The sequence below is a fragment of the Beta vulgaris genome, chromosome 3, assembly GCF_026745355.1.
Source record: "Beta vulgaris subsp. vulgaris cultivar EL10 chromosome 3, EL10.2, whole genome shotgun sequence".
NCBI classification, from domain to species: Eukaryota; Viridiplantae; Streptophyta; class Magnoliopsida; order Caryophyllales; family Amaranthaceae; genus Beta; species Beta vulgaris.
Genome location: NC_079204.1, coordinates 9162108 through 9174204, shown reverse-complemented (window position 1 = coordinate 9174204; position 12097 = coordinate 9162108). Strand labels below are relative to the sequence as shown.

The 12097-nt window shown below is 35.1% G+C and overlaps 1 protein-coding gene across 1 annotated transcript; it reads right to left on the bottom strand.

Annotated features, from left to right (window-relative positions):
• Positions 1-6540: 6540 nt before the first annotated feature.
• Positions 6541-11245, bottom strand: LOC104906473 (uncharacterized). The gene is made up of 4 exons (XM_010695230.4): positions 10928-11245; positions 10639-10798; positions 8618-8782; positions 6541-7871 (listed from the first exon to the last, which is right to left on the bottom strand). Exons 1-4 carry the CDS (start codon positions 11113-11115, stop codon positions 6903-6905), a joined length of 1482 nt encoding a protein of 493 aa, XP_010693532.2. The 5' UTR covers positions 11116-11245; the 3' UTR covers positions 6541-6902.
• Positions 11246-12097: the final 852 nt, after the last annotated feature.

Below are 12097 nucleotides of genomic sequence, written 5' to 3'. Positions count from 1 at the left end.
AAGAAGCCACTTTTGGTGTTGAAGAAAGTTAAACATTCTGATGGAGATCAAAGCAGGAGTTCCGAATCATCGACGAATGTATAATTGGATGTGATCGGAATTGTGAGTTAGGCAGAAGATTCTGTTCAAGACAAGGCCGAGAGTGCTCATAAGCAGCAGAAGAAGGGTTAACATATTTATCAACACAGTTATGTGGTTTAGTTTAGTTGTTTAGGCACATAAGTTGCTTAATAGGGGTCTTTTGCATCAAATGCAATTATAGAAGTGGTTCACATGAATGTATTGTGGTTTGTTTCTGGAGATTCATTTTACATTGTAAAATAGAAGTACTTTGCAGAAAAATGTAATGAATTGTGAACTTCATGTGTCCTATGGATCATCTTTTTGTGCTGGATTTCGAGATATTATTTATAATGCACATGTTCAAGGTAGCAATTTGGTTCATTCCACGGTACACATTAAACAAAATTTACATAGAGACTCATCCTACATACGAGTATGAGAGGACTCAAATGTCAGCGTATACCTAATTTTACGTAAATAAAAACATGATGAGAGAAGGTTACCAGCCCTAATATGGTCTTCACATACATAAACGAACAGGTATGTATGTTAGACCCAGGTTTTGATGAAACGCAAATATATGAACTCCAAACATGACAAGTTACGTTGGCGATCTTCCATAATTCTACCTTTTCCGCGATAGTGTTGGACTTGGTGGTCATTCATTGCCTCATTTGGACTTTTATATATATATATATATATATATATATATATATATATATAGATTTGGGCTCATGTGAGAATACTATGATTATGTGAGAATACTTAATTATATGAGAATAGATCTCTACCCTCAGATTACTCTCATCCAACGGCTTTCATTAATCAAAGAAAACAGCGTGTTTCCTAACTTTCCTCCAGCGACCTACTGTAGCAACTAGGAATTTCATTAATCCAAAAAAAAAAAAAAACCATTAAATCCCCAAAAAACGTCAAATTTTGTTACCGACCTTTAGTAGCTTGCCATTTTCATCCACAATTTAAGCTTCAACAACATCCAGAACTAGTAATTTATCTTCAATTAAAGCTCGAACAAGATTCCAAATTCTCCATTGAAGCTCGAAAATGATTTGAAGTGGTAATTTTTTGGAATTTTGAAGCTTAATTTTTCAGTTATTTGTTGAATTTTAGGGTTTTGGTTTTCGTAACATGATGTAGTATTTTTTAAGCTTAATTTTTGTTTGGTTTTTCTTCATGGAAGAAAATTTCTTGGATTTATGCTTAATTTCAGCCAGGCCCGACAATACTCCATAGTTTCTTTGATTCATGATTGACATCCTTAATTAGACTTAGTTGCTGTTGCTGCTGTTTTTGATGTTCTAATTCTAAGGGTAACAGTGGATTTTCATCTTCTGTTTTTTCTTCCTGCATCATTTCTGTCTATGTATTTTGAAATTCTTGTGTTTTAAGTGTGAAATACAGTTGTTGCCGATGCTGGAATTAGATGGAGGATTTTAATAAATTGGTTTGACTTTTGAAATTGAGAATTGTAAGTATGATTACATTGTCTCTTTTGAAATTTGTAGTTATTTTCATTTTGATGTACTTGTAGGGAACTTGTGATGTGCTTTTAGGCAATTCATGATGTATATTCATGATGTATACACATTGAAACGCATCGTAGAAGTCCAATGCAATGTGGAAGTCCAATGCAGTACAAATTTTTACAAATTCAATAAAATTTTGGTGGCATTTTGGATCTGGGGTATTCTTTGGATATATGAGATAGGTTCAATTACTAGTTGGCTATGCCTATGGGTATTGATACATCTGTGTATTGGAAGATAAGTGGTTATCTGGCTGACATGATAAAGTTGTAGGATTTTGTACTTGTTGGACACTACCAAAGTGTTGGGTTGTTTGATTGATAAAATGGAAGGAATGAGAAGTTATAATCTATAGGGAGTAGAGAGGTTCTAACTTCAACCAGAAGTTAGGAAGTTCGCTTGCCTAGAACCACTGAGTTTACTAGAGTTCTACCCTCTAAACCAAAGAATTTTGGGAGCTTTTTGGGCAATGCTTGTACCCAAGCGGACAACATCTAAGTTTCCGCAATTAACCTACTGGAATGAACCTGCTGGAATGAAACTTCGGATCTTTTGTCCATTGTCATTAGGTGCTTTAGATATGTTTTGTCTGTCTTCCTATGGTGCACGGTGCCTGCTATGCTAATGTTCTATTTGTAGTGCAGTTGTAGACTGTGAAGCTTACTACAACTGTAGAATTAAGAGAGTTGTTGAAGAAGGGGGAAAGTATGGAGAAGGAGAAAGTACTGTAGAATTGAGTGAATTAGAACAAGAATGGGAATGCCTTCTATAAACTTATGGGTAATGGCATATAAATTGCATCCACTTAACATGTAAACTTATGGGTAATGGCATATAAACTTTTAAAACTAAATATTTCTAATAGGTGATGTACTTTTAAGCTATCATTGATGTACTTTTAAGCCATCACTGATGTACTTTTAAATTACTACTGATGTATACATACATTTTTCATAGTAAAAAAAAATAAATACATGAGAGGTAAAGTTACATGATACAATAGTGATGGAACAATGTTACATAGACTTCCAAGACAAGCATAGATTTTTACTATATTCTTCAACATGAGGTTGGTGGCTCTAGATTTTTACTATAGTTTATGCCTAGGATTACTGAATTGTCGATGGAGCAACACTATAAGAAAATATATAGGTGCTTTTGAGTCTTTTATTGCTGAAAATTACAATGGTTTAATGTTGTTTGAAATTTCTCATATATGAGATTCAATGTACTTATAGTGTACCTATGATGTATGTGTGGTAAAGATTTGATGTACATGTGATGTATTGGTATATGGCTTTCAAATATGTGTGTCTTTAGCTTTTAGCTAGCTAAATATGATGTATTGGTATTTATACAGATTGACTTATTCAAAATACAGAAGAAATTTTTTGTGAATGGAGGAAGGAGTTTAATGTTTGATCTGACGTTTAATGTTTTTACATAATTCATGCCTATGAGAAATGCTTTCAGAATCTCCTAGCAATCTTAAACTCAACATCCAAGTTCACTTAGTTGTTAACTCGCTATAGTACTGAAGATCATACTATGCCTTGAATGGCATCCATGTTTGTATACACCATGCTTGATCTAATACTTTTATACTTAGGGCTTGATAATGCGTACTATCTGCTTTTGGATTAAAATTGGTGTGATTGGTCTGTGAGCATTTTGTAAACTTAGTTATTAATTGGTTTGTTTGTAGGGTTTAGTATATATGAAAATCAAAACTTATAGGACATATATTTGTGCTTGCGCGAAGTCCAGTATATTCATATTGATATGCTATGGAGTATCATTTATTTACTTGATGGATGTAGTTTGGATTTTGGGTGCAAAATCAATTTGGTTTCAATGATGAAGAGAGCAACATATGCACATATTAGAGAATCTTTGAATAATGTCATAGTTATAATAAAATTAGACATATTAAAGAGTTTCAATCAGGTTATTTCAAAAGCTTTTGTATACATAATCCATGAAAATATCAAAGTATCCCATTGATTGTCAATAGTGGAGATCACATGCAAGTACCCTATAAGCACCTGCCTATGCTTTTTACTTGTACTTTAAAACCTATTAGCTCAAATGGAAGAGCATGTGCTATGCGCAAGATGTGGGTTCGATTCCCACATAGGTTATAAAATGACAATTATTAGAAGTTAGAGCCAAGACGTAGAGCAGAACATGTTGTACAATAGCACTTATGTACATTAAGAATAGAGTTGAAAATCATACTGTGACTCAATCTAATGTCGTCATTTTTTTATTCTTTTACCGTAGCATCAAATAAGGCTTATGAGAAAAATTAGAAACATCCTAAAAACTAAACAGGTTCATGAAAATAATAAGAGCTTGTGTGGGAGTTGAACCCACATTTTTGTGTATTTGCACACAAAACACTCACCAATTGAGCTAACAAGCTATCAAGTTGCAACATTTTGATAAGAGTTATATCAAGTATTGGTTAGAGTTGTAGCAACACTGACTATAGTTATAGAAAAAGTAGTTATTATGCCACATCAATCAACACATTCAGCAATTTTAGGCCTACAGCTGTGCCTACAACTCTGATTTCCATCTCTAAAACTATGTGCTCATAGCCAGAGCCTTTGCCATGACAGTCTCTAGAAGTCAGTTGTCAAACTTTCGTTTCTGGTTTTTGAATATATTACGGGGAAGGACAAATGCCTACTATTCGGCCAAACAAATGCAGACTTGCAGACATATTCTTGAAAAAATACACTATAGAATGGAAGGTATTTGGTCAGAGAGTGAGGATGGCAGCATAACAAACTAGACAAGTCCATCGATGGCCAACAACGAGAAGTATTTATAGACATTCACGTCATAAGTTAGTGTATCTACATGCTGCACTTTGTGAAACCTTGAGACTATACCCTTTGATGTACATTGAAGCCATCAGTGAATGTACATTGAAACCATCTCTAATGTACATTCAAGCCATCGATGATGCCATCAACCTCTATCTCTAAAACTAATTTTCAGCTAGCCTTTCACTTCACTAGCATGCTCACTTTCTGATTTTGGAAACACAGAGCCCATATTTTTCTTATAAATTTTGTTACAGACAATTAGGAATGGGAGGATGGTTCATTGATCTACCCAAAACAAAAACTACGCTCGAGCAGCACTGAGATAAGGCATGGTCATTGGTCTAACCCAAAACTCCAAAAGTATAAAGTATCTATACTACTATAAGCATGCTGATACCTTATATGGCAGAACAACACATGAAACAGATAATAAAATAATAAGCAATAAATAAACAAAAACTTACCAAAATACTGTCTCTTGTTATATGAAGAAACAGAAGCAAATTGCAAGTGGCTAACAATTGAACTTTCATCTAGCAAACTCGATTCACTCCCAGAATAATTTGAAGATAATGAGCCTATTGAAATTGAACGACTTCCTACAATGGACTTGCAAGTTAATAATGCATATCATCTACATGCCACTGCACCAATTCCCTTGAGGAAATTTTTGTAGTAGCATGCCAAGAATGTCTCAGCAACTTGGACAATTGAAGTCACCTAAAACCAGGAGCAGAAAGGAAAAATTTTAAAAAATATAGAAAAGAGGAAATGGCAGAAGAAGAGTAATTTCTTAATCTTTGTTAAGCTAACTCATTATTTCAAGTTTGGTTTTGCTTCAGAAGTTAACAAAGTTTTAAATCTTGACACCTTGCTCTAACCAAGTGGAAACTTTACTGACATGACAAAATCCTTTCACCTGACTTCACAATATCAACAATAACTAAAGGTAGACTGGTAGAGAGTTCAAGTGAGATAAGTTTGTATAATAAACCAATTCACCAAACAAAATACAAATTTCATTGTTGGTAATATATCATAATAAAAACTCGAAATTGAATAACACATCAATAATCGACCTACATTATACAAAAAAGCAGCATTCAGTTTGTCATTTTTTCAATTACAAGCACAAAAATTGACAATTAGACTAATAATTAGTTCAACTAAAGTGGACAAAATCAACAAGAATTTCAGCCTAGGATAGAGAGTATCAGCACAAGAAATATCAGAGATGGCAACATAAGTGCCACGATTAGTCATGACAGAATATTAAGACAACAAATTTCATTGTTTCTAATTAATATATCATAATAAAAATTTCGATCAAACAATTAATTTCTATCAAAATTTGTTTAATTTGAGAATTTCGTACCTCATGATTGAAGAAAGTAACAATTGAGTAGCATCAAAAGTAGTATGAATGGATGATTTGGAGAAACAATTGATGGATGAATTTTGATGAGAGAGAAAGCTTCGAATTTTCGATTGCAATTGATCGATGATGAGAAACGTGAGTTTTCAGATTTTAGTGAGAGATGTGGGGTTTTGTTAAACATTTAGGCAAATCACAACCCTTCACTTTTTATTGTGATTTATTCTCACATATATATCTATTCTCACATAACTTCTTATTCTCACCGGATCCCGACTCATATATATATATATATATATATATATATATAATATACTTCCTCCATTTCGTTTTAAATGCAATAAGTGAATATTTTATATTTCACAAATAATACTCATTTGTTGCATTTAAAACGAAACGGAGGAAGTATGAATCAAGTGTTGTATGATCTCTTTGTGGTGAAAGACAGAAATAGGCTCCAACTTCTTTAATCAATGGTGGAGTCAAGGGGGGTGCGACAGTAGGCCATGGCCTCCCTATGATTGTGGTTTGTGGATATCTATCAAAAGTTGAAAGGGAAAGGACTAGCCATATCAAATGTTTTTTTAAACAGGATCAATGATTGTTACTAGTACCAGAAGTTTTGAATCTTTTGGAAATTTGAGAATACGATATTTTATCATACAACATTATCGTCTCGGCTGTCATCTACTCTCAGCTATTGTACTCTCTTTCTTCGTGAATTAATACATATAATTATGGATAAGTAAAAAAAAGTTGATGTTTCTTACAAAATTTAACAACAAGATCTCAAGTGACTATGTTTTTCTTTGCGTATAAAATATAAATCATACAAGATGGTCAAAGTGGACTATATATATAGATACCACCAAAAGCCAACATAACACAACTGAAAAAGAACAAAGTATCCATTTGACTTGAAGAGTACTATCTTATGTACGAGAAGAATTGTGATCATTAGATTCAACAGCCAAACAAACTCATATAGCCTTCATTTTAAGCTTCTTTGTGGGAAATATGGTTTGATCCTTGTGGTTAGATGCAGGCCCTTCGTGGAGAAAACCACTAGTACAAAACCCATCATCTCCGGAAAGCATTACCCTCATCAGCCGTCCTTCCCTGAAGAAAATGGGAACGACGGCGAACACTTTCCTCTATTGTCGAGCTCCCACCTTTCTCAGCACCATAGACACTCTTCTGAACAGAATGCAGGAACGACCTTCCCCGAGAATTACCTGCTTGGCTAGCTTCACGTGCATCATCCGCATCAGCCTTCTTCAATCTTTGCCACCGTTGCTCTTCATGTTTCTCAGCATCCATTTGCATCTCTCTCAACCTAGCAGCCCTCTCTTCTTCAGAGAGTTGAGTAGCCCTACCTCGGCGTCTGTATGAATCTGGCCTAGGTGGCAGAGCAGTATGCTTAGAATCACTACCTTGATTTGACATCCCATTATCTTTGTGAGGAGATTTGTCAATATGACGGTCTGAGCGGTACTCCTCATGCTTTGATTTCTCATATCCTCTCTGGGTTCGTTCATAATCTTTATTTCTGTCTGGTTTTTGCTTTATAGGACTACCGTGTTGCTGCTTCTCACTTTCATTATCTTTGTGAGGAGATCTGTCAATATGACGGTCTGAGCGATACTCCTCATGCTTTGATTTCTCAAATCCTCTCTGGGTTCGTTCATAATCTTTATTTCTGTCTGGTTTTTGCTTTATAGGACTACTGCGTTGCTGCTTCTCACTTTCATTATCTCTGTGGGTATGTCTATGATGTCTACTTCTGTCTCTAGAGTCCTCCTCAGAATTTACATCCTCTTTCTTTTTGTTCTTCACCCTCCTTTTCCTTTCCCCCTTTTCATCACCATCACTTTCCGTGTTAGAGCCACACTCTTTCTTTTTGCGCTTCACCTTCTTTTTCCTTTCTCTCTCTTCATGACTATCAGTTTCGGAATCAGATTGATGTCTGGACAAGTGCTTTCTATGTTTTGATTTCACCTTTTTGCGCTCCCCAGCATGAGATTCGTCATGTTTATTCTTTGTTTCAACCTGAAACAAGAAATTTCATGTTAGAATGTCATATATTTGCACAGAAACTACTTCCTTTCAGAGTGCTGAACATATAGCTAGGTAATTGAAGCCCTTGCAATTGTGAAACAGCAAAGTAATGTCCCACACTGCAACCCTTCCCCCCCCCCCCCCCCCCCCCCCCCCCAAAACCTCCAGCCCTAAAACAAAAAAAAAGAGAAAAAAAGGAACAAAAAGATGCGTTTGCTGCATCATGGGTAACAAAATTAGAAAAACAAACCAAGTCTTGACATCAATCATGTGCAGTAACATAATCCAACAAACCAATCATTAGAACTGCGAAAGAGGACATGTGACTGATCATCAATTATTGCTACTTGCTAGCTGAACCTCACTGACAAGTGATAAGCGTTCTATTATACTTGCAAAAGAAGAAGTAATTCAGAGTTTAATACACAGGAAAAATTTACTAGCATCTAGGCAAGAAATAGTTTTACTACTCATCAAGTCAAAACAATAACACCCAATGCAACCCTGTCCCTGGCTGTATAGTGCATATACCAACTTTCACAAAGCTGAGGACAATGATAAAATCCTGATTCTACTATTGCTGTAATAATTACACAGCTTCAGTACAAGAAACTTAATCTAGATGTGCTACAGGCTAGCAGACCAGCAATCACACAGACTCAAACCTTCCATACGAGTATATGACTGTAAGACATATAGTAAAAACAAGCATGACAATTTAACGTGGAAGAGCTTACTGATTTACGAATCATAGCCATCTTTACTGGATTATTCTTTATTCGAGCCAGAGCTTCTTGCTCCCTTTGCCGAATCATCAGCAGTGGGTCTGAATGGAGTTTTCTCCAAGCATCATTGGCAGACTGCGGTTTATCTTCAAATAGAGCTCCAGGAACAGCTGATTGCTGCAATATTAAGGGTCCAATGTGTGAGCTTTAATCAGAAACAGCAGCAAATCTCACCAGAAGCACAAAGGGGGAGGGAGTTAGAAAAGGAGCAAGCTATCCTCAACACAGCAGCAATGCATTGATAACAGAAATAGTATCCATTACACAGTTGAAGCAATCATGGTAAGAAATCGAATACTTAAAAAGCATTATGCAGCAACAACTAAATCAGACTTTCAAGTTTCAGAACAACATGCATGATGCACCACAAAATATGATTAGAGGACACAACAGCAAATACACAACAAGAGATAAGATATGAGTTGGTAGGGAAAGAAGGACAAAGAATACTTCCAACATGAGATAAAATTACTTGAAATTTTTCAAAGGCATTCTAGGAGATCCCATGGACAACTTCCTTGCTCTTCCAAACAGATGGAGGACAGAACATAAAATGCAAGAGTCTCATCACCAAGATTCCAAGAAAGCATAAGATACAATGAAATTTCAAGAAAGAGAACAATAGGAAAAACCAAATTAACTACAAGCTTGTCTTGCGCACCCCATCAGAGCACCAATAGGGGAAAAATCCTGCCTCTTGTAGACTTTCACATAGACACAACTCCCCTAGACCCTAGGATGATGAATCCAAGCAAAGTCCCACATAAAACTTCAGATTTTCAAATTTTAAATGGTTCCACGTAGTCTATGTCTGGGTCCCTGAGCAGTATCATATGAGAGAGAGTTGCTATATGGTCAGCACACAAGTATCAATTTAAGATGTTTGCTTACACAACTGATTGTCCCTTCGCTCCAATAATTGCGTCATGAATCACGATAGTCCATAAATAACGTGGATAAACAATCCAATTACCTCTTATATTCTTCCTTTCACACCCGCACCAATTCCTTGGATATCTACCACCATCATGGCAGGCCCAAATACCACAATCATGGTAAATCAATTAAATGGATTAACATTACATTCTGTCATAAGCATTAGTAGCACACACCTCTGTGGAACCATCACCATGGGGGCATGTGCATAAGCATAAGTCTAAAGTCCTCATCATTTTCTATAGTTTACAATTCGATCTTTACCCTCACAACAACCGACCAGATACAAACTTCCCAATACCCTCCAACTTCAAAACATCACCAAAAGTGCGACAATTGTATACATGTTATGATGATATACAACAGTTCGAGTTCAGTGATATATATGTGAATCATTTCTTGCCTGTCTTATTCTCTACCAGTCCAGTGTAATCTTAAACTCGTCCAACATAACAATCTGGTCAATCTCCTCAAAAAATGCACAAGTTCAGAGATACTCTTCTACACTTAGCAGAATGAATTATATCTTCAAGTTATTCAAATTCTCTCAACTGGTTGCACGATCAAACCAATAGTTACTATCATATAAATGACACGATCCCAACATTGGACCAAGAAGCTGAAGAAATTAGTACTTATGTTGCTCATTTCCTCATAAAGACTTTCCTACCTTTCTCATTTCATCTTAACTCAGGAAGCAGGTCAGACTTCATAGAAAAAACAATCTAGATTTCAGCAACGGGTAATCTCTAAACCCCATGAAGTTTCTCAGCTCAACAATCTAACTTGTGGACTGATTACATGTCTAATTAAATGGATTTTGTCTATAGCAAAGAAATACAGCAACAGATGATCTAGCTTTTACTTTCAATGTAAAGAACAGCAAATGATCAAGTAACTATCAATCTCAACATATTGGATTAATTTAAATGCACATCAAACGAAACAGCAAAACCTTCCTTAAAAGACAAAAAAAACAAAACCCAACTTCGCTAGATATAAACTGATTAAGCACCATCAATGAAAAAAGAGCTCACATTTGACGAGGAGGGTGCTGAGGCTGAGGCCGAGGCCGATACCGAAGCCGATGCGGAATTATCAGCACTAGGGTGCGATTCAAGTGCCTTAAATCCATCAGAAATGGTTTTTCCAACTGCCAATCCAGAATCATAGAGAAATTCCAACCTTTCCTGCCTCCTACAACAGCAACAACAGAAATCATAAATCAAATAAAAACCCTAACCCTAACCCTAACCCTAATTTAGCAATAGAAGCATAAGATATGGGAAATTGCAATAATAATCGAGTAAAAGAGGAAATTAATACGGTGTGAGTCCAGCTTGCTCTTGAAGAAGGCGAAATTCATCGCGTTCTCTCTCCTCATGAATCTGCTTGCGAAGCTCGTCTAACTTGCGCTCTTCAGCTTCGTGTTTTTGCTCTGCCTTCCAAACATTCTCTATGTTTCGAAGACTTCCTGTATGCCATCCTTTCTTGTTCAAAAACTTCAACGCCATTGTTATTTGTTAATGTTGCTGCTTCTCAATTTCCCCAATTCGATTTTCCTATGCTCCTCGATTTCTCTTCTTCTGCGTTTACAGTAAAGATAACAGCTTCTTCTATCAATACAGCTTCTTTTAACTCAAGTTATTGTGTGTTTTTTTATTCGGCCCCTCGATCGTAAACCGATTAGATAGTTAAGCCACTATACATTGATAATTGATCAATGTAATTATACTATGGGATTGAGAATTAAGATTGGCCTAGTGATTGTAAGAAACTCTTTATACTTTTTTGAAAGGCGGTTCGATTCTCAATTTCTCGCCCTTTACAAGAAAGATCGCAATTTCCCCCTCTTTTTTTACGAGGCACAAGACTCACTACGTTCATGCTGAAAAAAAAGTAAAAAAAAACTAAATTATATTAATCAAATATTTGATCAATCAATGCCCAATTAAGAATTACAGGAAAATAGAATCAATTAACAAAGTGAATGATTCAATTAACACAAAATACTTTGCTGACAAAAATATAAGAAATCCTAAATAAATCTACATAACATTCTTTTATCGCTAATCAGTTTTAATTTTAAAAACCTTAAAGAAACTATAAATTAAATTAAAATAAAAGTCGAGTTAACATGTTAAGCAATATAGGCTTAACCAACGAAATTTAACTAGCCAAAAAAACATGTCTAATGTTCGAATTGTATCCTTGCTTATGCCCAAAAAAACTAGAATTACGTTTTAAAAAATAAGACATACATCGAGTGCATAAATTACTAGTATAATAATAAACTATGATAAATTGGACTCTAGTGGTTTTATATGTCGATTAAATTACTAACTAGACAAAGATTTTTTCTTTCCTAAACATATGTTTTACACAAATTTAGCTTTTCACGCTTTTCAATAAACATATTTACTCAATTATTTTCAATTTCACTTTTGAAAATTTTATGAATTGTTTTCTTATATGGAAATACATAATAAGATGATT

Coding starts and splice junctions, on each gene's coding strand:
- LOC104906473 (XM_010695230.4), bottom strand. CDS start 11,115: ATGGCGTTGAAGTTTTTGAACAAGAAAGGATGGCATACAGGAAGTCTT. Junction 8,783..10,638: donor CAGCACCCTCCTCGTCAAAT/GTGAGCTCTTTT, acceptor TTAATATTGCAG/CAATCAGCTGTTCCTGGAGC. Junction 7,872..8,617: donor TGGCTATGATTCGTAAATCA/GTAAGCTCTTCC, acceptor TTCTTGTTTCAG/GTTGAAACAAAGAATAAACA.